This window comes from Protopterus annectens, chromosome 11.part0 (assembly GCF_019279795.1).
Source record: "Protopterus annectens isolate FY-2018-M chromosome 11.part0, PAN1.0, whole genome shotgun sequence".
NCBI lineage: Eukaryota > Metazoa > Chordata > Ceratodontiformes > Protopteridae > Protopterus > Protopterus annectens.
In genome coordinates this window covers 766,361,818-766,378,639 of record NC_056745.1, presented here as the reverse complement: position 1 = coordinate 766,378,639, position 16,822 = coordinate 766,361,818, and the positions used below count along the sequence as shown (strand labels likewise).

The window sequence follows — 16,822 nt, the reverse complement described above, 5'->3', positions numbered from 1 at the left end:
GTATCACAGGATGCTTTCTAAATACCATGAAACATGAATGATCAAGGCTTCTGGAATTACTATTTTTAACTGTAGCCTCCAAACAGGCTTCATGCCTCATGAATGGAGAAAGGCAGTTGTCATCCCTCTGCACAAAGGTGGTCTATGTACAGACCCTGGAAACTACAGACTCATAAGTCTCACTAGTCTTGCATGTAAAGGCATGGAAAGAATTATGGAGATGATTAATAAATATAGTAAACCTCCAGACACGGGACGCAACCCAGTTTGGTTTCTTCAAGGGCAAATCATGCCTACTCAGCTTGGGAGGACTACTTTGAGAAGGTCACCAAAGCAATGGATGAGGGCAAAATCATTAAGACTGCCTGCCTTGACCTGGCCAAGGCATTTGACAAACTCAAGGTTAGATCAAAACCAGTGTGTCACCTGGTGGATAGCCATCTGGCTCACAGGACCCAGGAAGTTTGAATTGGGGAGTCCACCTCTACAAAGAGGACGGTCATAAGTGGAGTCCCTCTGGGATCAGTCCTTGGACTTCTCCTTTTTTGGCATTTGCTTCTCAGAAGTCAAGGCCAGTATCAGTGGTCTCTGGCTGACTAAATTTGCTGAGTGCAAATTAGGAGCGGTCATTGAATTTCACACTGACAAATGTTCTCCAGGAGGTGCTGACACCAGATAAACTGGTGTCAGGGCCATGGACTAAAACGAAATGGCACAAAATGCATAATAGTATCTTTTGGGAAGTCACCCATCCCTAGTAACTATCATATTGACAACACACACCTTTGAGTTGAACACAGTAGTCAAGGACTTGGACACACAGATGGTAATCCAGCCTTTGACCATCACGTGTTTACAGTGATGAAGAAATCCTGTGTTGCACAGCTTATAAACAAAGGTATGGTATCTAAGACCAAGGAAGTCATTGTTCCACTGTTCGGCCTTAATCAGATGTATCATTGAGTACAGTGCCCCCTTTGAAATGTACCTAACCAGACATATCCAACAATTGGAATGTCCGCAGAGGTTCCTAACTAAAAGAATACAGGATGCGAGTAAAATGTCCTATGCAGACCGCCTCAAGGCTTTATCCCTGTGTTCTGTTTCTACAGGCTTTTGAGGGGAGATCTATGCCTGGCATACAGGGCATTGTCAGACTCTACTCTGGACTTCTTGGATTCCATAGAACAAACTGTGCCAGAATTACCTGTTCTAAAGACTTGACCTTGCCTGTGATATAACATGGACCTGCTGGAGAGATGGGCAAGTATCCCAGTGACTACACCATCTTTGGAACAGGCTCCCCATCCATATGAAGCAGAGTTCCTCCCTAACCCAATTTAAGTGCAACTTGGACAGTTACATGGGAAACCCAGAAAATCATCGCAGCACCCATGTCTCTAATGGACACCAGTAACCTATAAATGGTTAATCTTCCAGGCCCATGTTTACACTTACCAAGTGCATCAGAACAGGTCAGATTTGGGATGCATGACTAGGCTTAAAAAGGCCCTTGTGGTTGTTAGCCTAGTAAACACCAGTGAACTTGTTGAAGATAAGTAAGGCTACGACCTGTTAAAGAACTGCTTCATGTAGTATATGGTTTGAGCCAGTCAGCCTTCATTTGTCTTCTGAGGTCTGTCAAGTTATTTTACCTGGCAACTCCTGGGCTGCTCCAGAAAAGGAACACTAGTGTCCAGTGGGCTGTCACAGGCTGTTGGCAAATGCATTCTACATTGTCTTAAATTCCTGCACCCTTCAAGTAGATGCTAATGATTACTTCACTATTTGCTGTTTATGAATCCCAGAATGTCTTTGTAGTTAATTGGTTGCCAGATGCATTTTCATTAAATTGTGAGTTTCAAGGGAAGAAGTTAACCATGCAAGTCTGTTTTCATTGTTTGGTGTAGAAAATGTCAGTTTGTGTTTGAAGTAAAGGTTTGTAAGATTTGAAGTAAAGGTTTTTAATACAGTCTTGCAGTCATTGTAGAAGGCAAAAGTATGCAAATTGACAGGTTTATTGGAACTGAGCAGAGACAAGTAATGAGACACTAGAATAGACGTGGGTGGTGTACCATTATCTTGCCTAGGTCCCCAATTGATCATGATCTGGCTCTTGACATACTGGTAGATCTTTGAGAGTCCATTGTAACTAATCAATATCTGATATCCTTCCCTCATTTGCTTGTAGACAAGGCTTTGTTTGTAGTAGTGGCTTAATCGAATTTCCTGCATAAAGTTGTGTATTGCATTGCTTGTTGCTTCATTGTATGCAAAAGATCCTTTTGTATGCATATAAAGTTTTCTTGTTTATAAATGAAGTTGCCATTGTAGAGCTTGCAGCAGCCTATATTACTGCTACCTTCAGCTGGAGACCTATAGTGGCTTAGGTAGGGTAGTGGCTTAGGCAGGGTGACTGCTCTCCAAGGGCAGCAAGCCAAGTTCTAAAACTCCATGTATTATGTTTGCTCTATTTAAAAATCTTATGGTGAAACATTCACAGAAGTTTTATATTTACTGGTCAGTGATGGCGGGACAGAGCTGAGGCAAATACCAGTTTGTGCTGGGGGGGGGGGGGGGCATTTGACTGTTGAAAGAAGTCTGAATATTGGTGAGTACAAGTCCACTGTCTGGAGTACTGAAAATCTTTTTGAAGCTCTGTTATGAGCACCCCTTGCAGTGTTTTAGCTGTAATAAGCATTAGGTGTTATGTCTGGTGTTTAATTGCTTGGGTACAGCCTTTAAATGGTTTGTGCTGCAGGCCAAGACTTAAGTAGATGCTAGATTACACAGATTAAAAGTGCTTTCTTGACTTTAATTGTAGACCTGTTTTTAATGTTATCACAGGCTTCCTTTCAGACTAGGTTTGCCTCATGGGCTACATGTCTATTCTTAGCATGTATGCCTCTTTGCATGCTTTATACTGCTTTTGAATGTGGCAGTGATGTTGGGGAGTATCTGATGTTTGAGAGGGCGGTTCACTTCTAGATGAAAGGTGGAATCTGTTTGCTTGTCATTTCATAATTTCCATAAATGTGCCTGGTTACCTGGAGCAGGTGTGCTGTGCTATCAGCTGTTTTCAAAGTCTGACAAATATGCAAGTTGCTTATAGTAAAAGGCAGTCCGTCAGAAGTTAGACCTGATTTTTGTGTGCTAAACTCATTCAAGCAAAAGGGAATTCTGAAACATTGTTTTTTATAGACTTCACCTCCTGCTACATGAACATTTGAGATAGTGACCTGTGGGTACATTTCTCTACACCTGCACTTCTAATGTCCGCTGTCCTGAGGGTTACAGTTGCAGTAGGTACTTATAGTTAAACATACCAGACAATAGATGTTAGTCTGGTCTCTGGACTAGATGTTCATGAATCAAATCCTTAGCGGGTTGAGAATAAGAAATTGGTTAATTTTTTCTAGGTACCCAATTCTACTTCAGAAGGGTTGACTAAAAGAAGGCAAACCACACAGACATTCCATTGAGACACTCTACCTTAAATACCTTGGATTATGGCTTGATCAGTCACTAAACTTCCATTTCCACCTAGACAAAGTTGCTGACTGAACTCTCTGCTCTTCTAGGCCAAAAAGATCTTTTTTTTTATCCCAAACAACATTCATCTGCCAATGGCTGCTCTGTCTTTCTCAACTTGAATGCAGTCTTCCAGTTTTTGCTTCTACTTCCAAGAAAACAGTTGTCACATTCCAGACTCTAATAGCATCTGCCAATTAAACTTCCCTCTCTGTGAGCATCACAGAATCACTGTAGAAAAAGCCAAATGACTAACCATAAAATAGTCCTAACTTACTTTAAAGATGCAACTCTACAAACTACTCCACCTCTTCACATTTACTCTCCATACAGCTGAACTTCATGAAGAAATCTCCTCGTATAACTCCAGTGACTGCTCAAGTCACCAACTTTCATTACCCCTACAACCAATCATAGCCCTACACGTGCTTTCTCCTCTCAGGCACCTACACTTTGGCAAGCTCTTCCCATTGACATAAATTAAATAATTTATTCCAAATTCAGAACACAACTCAAACCACACTTCACCCAAGCCAATGCTCCTGGTTCATCACTGGTCATATCACCTAACCTCTTTTCCAAGTCTTAAGATTTAATGAAGATTGTTCCACTTTTAAAACGAATGTGTATATTGTAGATTGCACTGTGCTTTTTCACTAAAATGTGTATGGTTTATGTAGTTAGCCTGAACAACCCTGTTGTTGCTTAAATTTCTGTATTTTGTTTGAGATGCTTTGTATTTCATGCAGGTTGAACCTGAAATTGATCAGTATTGATCAGTGCACTATCCCAAACAATTACATAAATACTGCTAAATTGGGAACAGCCTTAAGTTCATAACAAATCTGTTCCTAGTCAGTGTTTTTGTCCTATCAAGCAGGGGTGTGTGTATTAGGTTTTAATAAGCAGATGAGGAATGTGGACTGTAGTTGGCAAGTGAAGTGAGGACAGCCACTTTAAAATTAACAAGTTGTCAATTCCTTTTCAGCACTTGGCACTTATCATCCAGAGGGAACAAGTGTGAGCAGTAGTAATGTGAGTTACCTACCTCAGCAACCCAGTGGTTTCCACAGACCTAATCAGGCCTATTTCAATAACCGTGGCTCTGTTCGAGGAACCTTGAGAGGTGGAAGAGGTGCAGTTGCTTCATATCGCCCTCAAAATGGGTTCAAAGGTATATTTTATTTTAACATACTGAACTAGTCAAGATTTAAAAATTGGGAAAGATTTTTATCTGGTTCAGTTGAATACCATGCATGACTGGGAGTATCTGAGAATGTAACTGCAAGAAAGACCCAGCCAAGCTAGGGTTCGCATATTTCATAAGTAACTCGGATGAATAGCCATAAATCTTAAGATTAATCTTGATGTTTGCCTTTAGAGAAGTTCATACAAGCATTTTAAAGAGTTGTGGTAAGCCAGTTTTGGGTTTTAATATTTTAGTAAGCTTAGGATTATGCTGGAATAGGTTCTGATGTACTTAGGTTAACTTGTCATATACCAACTTGATTAGAAGGTCTCGGTTTTTAGCATTGCCTAGTATGTGGCATGTAGTAAATTGTGCTTTGCTTGGAGCCATTTATAGACTACACTTCTAGTACTGTGTGATTTGGGAAAACTTCCTGACATGCAAGTTAAGAATATCTTGCTATAATTTGGTAGCTGTAATAACTCTTAGAAGGGACTGATTTTCAGTTTACTCAGTGGCTGGACAAACCTATTGCAGCTAAATTTAGGTTGGTCGCAGTATATGTAGAGAGGGGAATGTGATAGAGCAGCAGTGTGTCCCCTTGTAATAGTGCTTGGTGAGTTTGACACATTTACATTTTATTTCAGATATTTTATGTACAGTATGGGTCTTGCTAAACTAAGTTTTATTGCCAGGCTGTTTAGCCATATTTTTTTGCACATCTTTCTTTAAGGTGCAGAATTCTCTGCCTAACCCCAAGAAGCTGATGCTTCGGTCAAGGCTTCATTAAGCCTGGAATAGGGGAGATGATAACATTGACTTTCCATCACATAGGTCACTGATGCTCCATGGCATTTATGGAGAAAGATATTTCTTGCTGTGTCAAGAGTTTTAAAAGTTTCTTGTCGTGTAGATGCCTTTTACATGAACCGAATTACTGGTCTTGCAGCCATGAAACATCGCAAATTGATTTTTTGTTCACCTGACATTTCATAACTTTATTACTTGAGAAAGCAGGCTGCTCAATAGATTTGGAAAGAGATGTATATTTTGGCCATGTAAGTACAAGACCTATTGATTACCAGGTCCTTGTGGTTGCATACCCATCAGATTTTCTCAGTACTTTAACGATTGTCATCACTTGGACTTCAGCAAAGCTAGCTTAATGCTCACATCACATCTGCTAGATTTAAATAAATCCTTGAGGCAAAATTGGGAATGTTCTGCAGAATCATTTGTTGGGCTCCTATGCACAGCAGCACAACTTATTAATGTATTAAAAACTTAACAGTAACCTTTTACTTCCAACACAGTAAAACTGCACCTCTTCAGTCAAGTATAGCTGATAAGTCTTTGGCTTGAATGTTTTTCTGCCAACTTCAGTATACCCATCTGCAAAAAACTTTGATTTGTTTTAGAAAAACTATTTCCTTGAAGCTTTTGCTTCACCTTTTCTTTCTCAGAAACTCAAAATCTGCTGTTGCGCACAAATAAGATAGCTGATGGCCAAAACCAAGCTAGTCATAATGTAAAAGCAAATGGGAATGCAACTTTTACTTCCTGAATGTTCCCTGTTCTGGACACAGTAGTTGTGTAGGGACACATTCCAACCATGTGACAGGCAACTGCTGCTACTAGCCCAGCCCCTGTGCAAGTCTACATGGTTGAAACCATGTTGGACAGTACATATTTTTAAACATGCAGATGCCTTTTTCTGCTTTTTGGCATAGGCATAAGCGGATCTAAATTTTTTTCCTTCATTTTTTTTTTAATTCCATAGAACTCTGAGCTGCATTGTAGTTCCCTGGCTAAGCAAACACATCTGCTTCTATGTTAATGTTTACATTAAAAAAGAACCTTAAATCATTGGCTCCCAATTGAGGTGTTCACACTCAAATCCCAAGTGTCAGCAAGCCAAAAAAAAGAAACTTCAGGTGAGGAGTGACTCTCTCAAAGATCGCACTTCTCCTTAAACTTCCTGCAACCTCAAACTTACATATACAAAGTCCAAGATGGCCATTTCTCGGAATATTTCCTTTTCTCTGAGGTATGGCAATCTTGGAGTTGGTATAGTTGTTTTTTAGCCATTCAGTCTCCATGTTTCTGGACTCACTCTAGCGGGTCCCAGCACTTCAAGTGGTTACCTTTTTTATTTAAGTGGGTGGGCTTCAGACCAGCAGCCAGTATCATGAGAAGCTGCTTTTTATTGCAGTCCAGAGACCTAGGAAAATGGCAAGATAATTGTTCCTTGTTCTGATGTAGTGCAACTTAAGGACAGTCCTATTTGTTGCCAACTGGTCATATTTAGACATTTTGTATAAAATACTAATCTCTTAAAAATGACTAAGTATAGCCCCAAAGCATTCAGTTTGCTATATTTTAATGACATACCATGTCTGGTAAATGTACTATGAATTCTGCTCTCTTTGGGTCTTGCTACACATGAGCTGCCCCACAGTATTCTATAGTAGCCCTGATTTATACAGTGGGATAAACATTTTCTTTCTACTTGCAGTCAGTTGCATCTCTGTCATAACCAACATCTTATTACTGCTGAAACACTGGTGTCAAAATGAGGGTGGTGTGCATGATTGTCCAGTCTGTTAGTGCACCCACAGGTGGCAGACTATGGTATGCACCATAGCAATGCCTTCAGTTTTTACCACAGTCTAGGACACTACATTTGTTGGTGTTGAAGAAAACAGTTTACAGACTTGCTCAGTAAGTGCATTTACATAATGCATCCTTTCAGGGCAATCATTTTGTCACAATACCACCTGTCTTGGAATCTTCAGTGAATCTACTGGGCAGTATACGTCTAAACCCTTGGAAAGGTATGTATACATGTAAAATATCTATTGGCGCCCCCTCAACCGCACTAATAACCATGGTACTTAAACACTGATACTTTCCCTGCCTTCCCTATTTATACAGCCAGTTGCTAACCTATGTTATGTAGTTGATTTGTTTAAGAAACAGACCTGAATGCCTGTGCCGAGTCCAAGTAAACTGATAAGTGAAAATCCCATATCCAGACTATCAGTCACTTTGAGTAGCTAGCATTTGCTTAAGGTTTAGTAAGTTTAATCTTTTTTTCCTGCATAAGAAATTGTTTACTTGGCACTTGAGTGTTGCATTCTAGCAGGGTTGTTTTGAATGATTTTGGCTGGAGATGTAAAGAATCTGTTTTTTTCTTTTGAATGTATAAGCTGCATTCACAGGATTCAGCTACAAGACAGATGTAGTTTATTTGAGGCTCAGTGCCTTTCAGTGGCTTTTAATCACTCTGGCTAGTAAATGCACTGCCTAGATGCCAGCAAAGAAATTTAGAGAACCTGAAGAAAATCCATCCCAAAAGGTGAGAAGAAAACACTGGCTGTGAAGAATCCTGCAGCTATTCGGCAAAAGCAGTTCAAGCTCCATCTTTGGTGCAGAACATCACATCCAGTAATCTAAGGGAAAATGCAAGTCAAGTGCTCAGAGCTGAAAACACCGGGGTATTTCAACTGTAACAAAAAGGCTGGAAGAACTGGAAGCTTTAAACAGATATTCAGATGAGCTGGTGGATCTTTCAAAAAAGAGTAGAATTGGAGCACATAGGGAAAATTTGAAAACTTCTGCTGTACCAGAGAAACTGAGAGGAGCAGACTGTATTGCTTTTATGAAAGCAGAAATAACCAGCTGGACTAGTATTCCACAGTGTGAGTTGATTGGAAGGGCACCGGGTGTGTGTGCTCCAGACTTGGCCATGAGAAAGCAGCCAAGACCTCTGATAGAGAAGACTCAATCCAGCCAGCAGAGAAATTGGCAAAATTGTGGCAGGCAAAAGTCCTAAACGTTGGAGATGTTTATGGAAAATAACTCACTGTACACAAGGCAGAAGAGGAGTACATTTATTCCAGCAATCTGGGAATGTTTGCATGTGTGTAATTAAAGCTGCTGTAACAGGCTACCCCCAGAATATTTTTTTCCTGTAGTGTCTTTTTTTGATGCAGATCATGCTAAGGAAATAAAGTTTGTCTAACAAAGTGAGCCATCAAGCAGAAGGAGGTTCTGCTTATCCTGTTAAAACTTGTAGAGACTCTGCTAGTAGGTCCTTTTCCAATGTTTCAAAAGAAAATGCTTGAGAGATGGTGTGTGTGGGGGGGGGGGGCTACTGGGATCACAGACGTTGACTAAAACCAGGAAGAATGTTTGAAATGAACCAGAAATTGGATTTGAGAAATGGTGATTAACGAGAAGCAACCCAGCAACTTGGAAATTTAATAAATGTGGGATTACAAATCATCTTTCACATTTGTGAAATATGACAGAACAAGAAACCCTGGAAATAATGCACTTTATTGACTTTGCGTTTGAGTCCCCAAAAAGTTTAACAAATGCCATACATGTCTGTTTGGAAGAACATTTACAGAGAGGGGAAGGAGGGAAAGAGTTAACTAGGAACAGTCTAACAGTATTTTATAAAGCATGGCACTGCATGTTGCTTTTGTTTTTAATAGGGATATGGAAGTAAACAGGTGCCCCTTTTCTCCTGGTTTCTTCAATTTTAAAAAAGGCACTGCAGTGTTAAAAAAAAATAAAAATCCTGGACAAGAGCATGATATAATTAAGTTATATGTGCATAGGTGAATGACTATTTTTGTCCTTGGCTTTACTAAAAGCTTTAAGGGGAAGTAAAAATAATGAAGTTTTCTTCTAGCAAATGTCCACAGTGCAACATGAGAAGTTTGTAGATGAAGGCAACTGTATTTGACTCTTGTTTCTAATGCGAGAAGCTGCTAAGGGCAATACAAACCAATTTCTTTCAGTGGCTAAAAGATGTTTTCTGAAAGTATTAAAGTTTTCTACATCTAGGAGAGGAATAAATATGAGAAAAACACCTTTAGTATAAATAGATTATGGCATAAATAGACTTGCAGGCTGTACCTTGAATCTTGGTATGGATAGCCTTTTTAGGTCAGTTCAAGCCTGAGTGAAGCCAGCACTCTGGGACAATTGTACCTTTTGGGAGGGTTAAACTTCATTGTTTGAAAGTGTACATAGTTGGGTGTGTTTTTATTAAGTTAATATGTTACGGGTTTTTTCTGGGTGAGTTGTTCAAGGGTTTTCATTGAGTCTTAAGATGCGAGAAGTTAAAGTGGATATGACACGCTACAAGTTTGCCAAGCAGTGTATGCGTGTAACAAATGCGGAAACTAGATTTTTTAAAAAAAAAGCTGTTAACAGGTAGGACTAAACTTGTAATACTTTCCATTTTATCTTTAAATGTGAATGGGCTCATGGGTATACACAAAGTAGTGCAAAAAATATGCTGAGAATAAAAATAAAACGGTACAATAACAAGAAACTACTAAAACTAAGTACTGAAACACAGCTGAAGGTAAAACAAAAAACTTTAATGCACACGAGTTGGCACTTTCACGGTGTGCTCTCACCACTTCATCAGACTGTTCTCAGCTAGTAACGAAAGCACTTAAATAACAGAAGTTAATCAGTCAATTAAGGCACTAATGAAAGCAACAATTACCTGAAAGAAAAATATCACAACTAGAAAGCAAGCAAATAAAACCAATAGAAAACATGAATATATAAAAAACAGTCCTGTACTTGGTGTTCGAGTGGTCTAGCTTTTAAAAAAGGCTTGAGAGAACTTCATTCAGACCTGGTGTGTTATCAGCATTGACAATCCATTTTTCCCCCTCTTAGACTCTCAAGAATAATCTCTAGCACAATAAATTTAAAATTATGTTCCTGTCCCTTGCACATATGCTTAGCAAGAGCATTAGTGTCTTTCTGTTTCTAATGTCTCTGATGTTCCAGCACCCTGTCTTTGAATTGTCTATTACTCATGCCTATATAAAAAGCATGACAAACAGTGCAGTAACTGAAATAAACAATGTTCTTGGTCCTGCAATCAGCATAAAAGTTTGCGTCTGTTTTAAAGTGCGTTAGGGTGTATGTAAATAGGATTAGAGTGTAAAAACTTGCAGGCTGTGCAATTTCTGCATTAAAAGGGCCATGCCTCTCTGATTGTAAAACCTTGTTAGAAGTAGAAGCATTATAGCACAAATGCCTTTTCAAAGATATTTGTTAGTTTTAAAAGAAAAGTGTGGAACAGTGTCTGTGGCATTTCTTAACTCATCTACAGTATCCAAAATTCCCCAGTTCCTTTTAGCAATGTCACATACACTACTGACATCAGAAGAGTATGTGAGGGGAAACCTAATCAATCATGTCCTTTGTTCAGTAGCTATGGCTTCAGTGTTGGATACATCGTAGTATGGTCTACATTTGCCCCCTCTCTCCTTAAACGCTTCAGTAATACAACTGTCAATATCATTTTCTTTGTAGCTTCTATCTGTAAAATCCATTTTCAAGGTCTCCAAAGCCTCGGCAAGCTGTTTGTCGTTATTGTGGAGTCTCATGACCCTGTACACCTGCTCCTTAACAATATTCCAGGTAACATGCCAAGGATGCATGCTATATCTATGGAGCAGATTATTCTTTTTTGTGGGTTTCCTATAAATACTAGTTACTAGGCTAGTTAAATCAGTTTTGTTCACCTTAACGTCAAGGAATTCAGTTTCATCAGAAGAATATTTAAAAGTAAATCTTAAATCTGTAGACTGATGTAAAACCTCTAAACTGCATGAGACTCAGCTGTTCCCTTCCACAATAAAAAAATCGTCCACAAATCATACCATAAAATTTGTTCAGAGAAGCCCTCAGCTTGAAGTAAAACCTCTTTCTCCCATTGTTACCAATACAAGGTTGGCGTAGCTATTGCCAAGGCTGTGCCCATCGCCACGCCAACCTTTTGTGCCTAGAACTGATCTTCAAACAGAGACATTATTTTCTAAAACCAATAGGTTCTTGGTTAGCACCACAATTCCACCACCCTTATCTTCTGGTTTAATCTCCAAGGATCTCAAATTCTTGAGTTCATTGAGGGCTGCATATTCATTATTAAGATTAAAGTATCTCCTCTTTCTATTGGATTTGAACTCTTAATATTTGTTTCTCACAAGTCTGATTAAAGGTCTATGTTGGCATTGGATGGTGGAATAAAAGTGCTGGGTTTTCTAAAGGAAGCAATGTCAATATTAACAGTGTCAGGTAGCATAGCTTTCAATGCAAGTCCTACCAAACAGTCAAAGATCAGTTAGGACACCAGTTAGCTCAGCTTCTCTGGCAGGGACGAATGATGGACCTTTATTCAGCAATGCTAACTGTGCGGCAATAAGCTGTACGGAAGAAATATTAAAAACCAAGTTGTTTACCTCCATTTCAGTTAGTCTGTTTGGTTCTCATTCATTTCTGTACTCTGGAGGCGGTAAAGTCTGCCCTTCCTTCCTCAATTCTGTGACCTGTCCCTGATAGGAAAAGGGCTCTGCAGTTGAAAGTGGTGGTGACCCTAGGCCTGGCTCCAGTGTTGATGTTAGTGGTGGAGTCACCATTATCGTCAGAATGGGATTTCCTTTTTTATGAAGATGCGTCAGAGGTGCTACCTCATCGGTACTAAGTTGTAGTGACTCAGCTCCACACTTTAAAATAAATAGAAACTTTTATACTGATTGCAGGACCAAGAAAATTTTTTCAGTTACTACACTGTCATGCTTTTTATGTAGGCATGACTAATAGACAACTCTGACAGGGTGCTGGAACATCAGAGACAAATTAAAAACAGGAAAGACACTAATGCTCTTGCTAAGCATATTATGTCCCAGGTACAGGAACATAATTTTAAATTTCTTGTGCTAGAGATTATTCCTGAGAATCTGAGGGGGAGACCTTGGGAATCTAACAGAATTTGCAGAGCAAAAACTGGTGTGGTCTCTCAATGCTGATAAAACACAAAGTCTTAATGAAGTTGTCTCTGAAGCCTTTTTTAAAAGCTAGACTTCTCAAACACTAAGTATAGGACTGGCTTTTATATATATTTTTTATGTTTTCTATTTGTTTTATTTGCTTGCTTTCTAGTTGATATTTTACTTTCCGATTGTTGGCTTTGATTAGTACCTTAATTGACTGACAAGTTTAAGTGCTTTTGTTACTAGTGGAGAACAGTCTGAAGCGGTGAGCACACCATGAAAGCGCTAACTCTTTTGTGCATTAAAGTTTTTTGTTTTACCTTCAGCTGTTAGTTTTGGTACTTTTTTGTTTGTTAGTGTACACAAAGTAGTGAACCATGTTAAAATGCAGAGTGCAAATAGCTATGATACAGGAGATGCATTTGGAAAAAAATTGAACACGAGAGTTTAATAAGAGGATTTTAGGACAGTTATTCTGTGGAATAACTGGAACAAAGGAAAAGGAGTACTTGCATTAATTGCCAAAGGACCTTCAATAATGATAGAAGCAAAAAGATGTTGCAAGGGGATACTAGCAAGGGAGGAGGATTATGATGGCTTGTCTTTATATTCCACCTAAAACCGCTACACCAGAGGGCAGGAATCTGTTGTCAGCAGGGAATATTACTTATAGGTTGGGGTGGGGAGGACTAGAACTTGATTTGCAGAAGTGAGGCTGTATCTGGTGGGCCTAGAAGGGAAATATAACATATGGCAGATATTAAGAAACTTAAGAAAATATTTGGTATGAAGATGTGAATTCAGTAGTAGGAACTTGCTTACTTGAAGGTACAACTGGGATAGGCTAGACAAATTATATTTCACAGGAACATGTGTGTTTTAATAGCTTCCAATAACTATTTCAGATCATGTACCAGTGATTAAAATAAAACTGCAGGGTAATGAAATAAAAAGACACTGGCAGTTCCCCATTTCTCTTAAGTAGAGGAATTTAAGGAATGGATAGTGGAAATTATTCAGGAGTTGAGGAGGATGGAAATTTCTTCAGAAAATATAGCTGGGGAGTGGGATAAAATTTAAGTGGAGTATAAAAACATGGTAGAAATAAAAGGAAAGGTGTAGTTAAGTTAATTTAGAGGTACTGAAAGTATTGCAGAATAGGGGGAATCAGAAAAAGAAGGGGTGCATCTGCAGAGTACTAAGAAAGTAAGGGCTTACCTCAGTAATATGCACGAGTTTAGAAAGATTGCAGTTAAGCAGCTGCGTTTTGATAACTCCAGAGTACAAAAGCTTGTAGCATAATGGCTCAGGCAACAGGAAATAAAAGGCTTGTTGGCAAGCTTAGGGAGCCTATAACAAAGGAAATAACCAGAGCTCTTGATAGAGATCTTCTAAATTGAGACTGTATAAAGCAGAGATGTGGAAATGAAGACGCATTGAAATGTTATGGAAAAATTAAATATGCCAAAGTTAGAGGTAAATAAGGCTCAATTACTAACAGGGTAGGAGGGTATGATAAACATTATGTATAAACAAGCTACAGGAAAGTCTGCAGAAATAGATGGTATTCTTGTGCAAGTTTAGAAGCTAGACGTGATAAACATCTGAAGGATTTGTTTTAACAGCATTTTAAAAAGCACCAGCATCCTGGAAGAAAGTGGTGGTGGCTGTAATACTTAGTAACGACACAACAGATCTAGCTTCATACAGGCCATTTTGATTCTAAACTATGATTATAAAGTTTAATTATATAATGGCTAAAAGAATGCAAAGGTGATGCCAAAATTGATAAATATGGATGTGTGGTTTTCTGGAGGGGAGGCAAACATTTAACAACGTTAGACCTGTTGAAATAAGGTTGATGAGAGGATGTATGAGGTATCAGAAGAGAAAATTAGTGTGCGTGTGTGGGGTTTCCTTTCGAAGTTCTGTTTGAGCAGTGGAACCAGGTAGGTGTGTCCCTTCTTTGTTTAGAACCATTGGCAAAGAAATAAATAAATAATTTAAGGCTGTAATTGGAACAGTAATCAAGAAAAGTTGACATTATTTGCATATGAAACTTTTACCTGATACAAAGGAAATTTCATTTTTGTGGAACATTGAGATTCAAATCTTTAAAGGGATACACAATGAAGATAAAACAAAGGCAATAGCTGTAAACTGTTACCCACACATGAATTCAGCAATACCCATATTTATGGGGACATGATAAAATTAATTACTTGGTATGGATTAAAGATTTTATGGCAGCTTAAGGATATGTGGGGAGAGACAAAAGGATGATATAAATTGGGAAATGAAGTTCTCTGTAGCAAGATACAAGCAGTGAAAATGTTTAGTTCCTTTAGTTTTATAGACCAGGTTAGGTATATTTTTATGAACCAGTGAAGTTGTTAGCAATTGAGGTGAAGGATTTCATCTGGGTGGGAAAGAGCAAGAGTCAAGTGGAATAAGATGATTCTTCCAATAGATCAAGGTGTGTTTAGAATTACCCGATTTGAAGGGATATTTAGAGCTTCACAGTTAAGGCTCCTGTACATAGCACAAGCAAAAAGCTACAATTCAAAGTGGGAAGGGATGATTTGACTTGGGAAATTTTGGTTGCGGATCCTTAAGGAGAACACTAACCATACACAGTATTCATAAAGTAGCAGAAAGTAAGCTAATGAACTAAGCCGACCTGGGAATGAAGAACAATTCTGTTAGAAGTGCAGTTTAGGGGTACAGCAAATCTGCAGGAGAAGGCTGGAATTTACTGGAGAAAACTGGCAAAGGAAACTGATATTGGAGAGGAAAAGGTAAATGGAATGGTAAAAGGACGAGAATTAATTTGGACAGCAGGCTATTGGTTGCCTTCCCCGTCAAAGATAGAGATCTGTATAGGCAAAGAGAAAGGAATAGGAGATCTTAAGTGAAAGACTAGCATTTCTAAGGTTTAGTAGAATCTAGAAGCCGCTGTTGAAAAGAGATACAAAATTGCATGATAACTGTATAGGAATCTGAGGGGGTTAGAAAGGATTGGGAGGAGAATGGATAAGCAAGTCACAAAGAAACAATGGGAGGATGTATGTCTTCCTGATATGCAACATTGTCTAGAAGATTTAGGATTTTTGCTTGGAAGTGTTTGCATAGGTATTTTTATACCCCAAGCAGACTTGATTTTTCCCCGTGGTGGTTTGCAAATGTTGGAGGTATGATGGAGAAAAAGTAATTGGGAACACATTTTTGGGAGTGTAATGAGATGGCAAACTTTAAAAATTCCCTGCAGACCTGTGTTTGAGCAAATTGGTGTAACTAAGGAAATTATTTTTTTGAGCTGTGATACAGAATTGGAATTGCCTTGACAGAGTAAGGCTGTTCTGAGCTTAACTCTGTGGCGGCTAAAAAGCTATTGCTAGAAAATGGAAATAAGTTTAAACCAGTGGTTCCAAAACGTTGCAAGCTGGAGGACCCCTTTTATAAAGGAAATATTTTGGCAGACCCCTATAATTCTGGATTGTTTAGACTGATGTAAATCAACATTTGAATTTTAAAAGTTAGATTAATGTTAAAGAATGTATTACATAACAATGTTTGTTTTTGTAAATACCGATGGACATTTGCTAAATAAAGCAATACAGTCTCAGAAAGAAAACGGGTATAGCATTCACTGAAACGGCATTGAAACCCACATTCAAAGAAAATGCATCTAGCCAGTGGGCGGATTGTTTACCATTGGACTGTTTTAAATCATAGGTACCTTGCACACATTTTTAGGATCATGGAAAAGTTCTTTGATTCACCTTCCTGATTGTATAATTATGTGTAATTAAATTATACTCCTTGTATAATACAGCACCACTTGTTTTAGTTCTGAACATTTTTTTCCAGTAAGCAGTGAAACAAAACGTATGAACCAAAGACAAAACTGTCCAGTTCAGAACATTAAACCATAAAAGGCCACTCAAAACTGTCACTGCAGTTGTCCAGTTTCCGTCAATATGCACAATCTTTCCAGAAGTAAGTCATATGAATAATTCCACATTAAAGAGATCTGTAACCAATGAAGAGGGTAACCAATGAAGAGGTTGCTGCTACCAAACAACTTTGTTTCCTCTACAAATTCAGTTCCTGCTGTCCTTGAATAATAAATTGCCTTCTACATTACATTAAAAATGGTAAGCTGGTAATATTGCAGTAGGCCAGGGAATAGATGGCAAACTGTTCATAGTTACTAGGCATCTCATCCAAAGGAGCACATAACTCTGGACTGCAGCACCTTTAAAATACAGTATCAGGAATACATCTA

At 38.6% G+C, this 16,822-nt stretch overlaps 1 protein-coding gene across 1 annotated transcript in view; it reads left to right on the top strand.

Annotated features, from left to right (window-relative positions):
• The window catches only part of LOC122814995 (caprin-2-like), a 784,601-nt gene that overhangs the window by 623,806 nt on the left and 143,973 nt on the right, over positions 1–16,822 (top strand). The window contains exon 5 of the mRNA XM_044087250.1: positions 4,520–4,705. Coding sequence (XP_043943185.1) covers positions 4,520–4,705 — 186 coding nt within the window. The remainder of the gene's footprint in view (positions 1–4,519; positions 4,706–16,822) is intronic.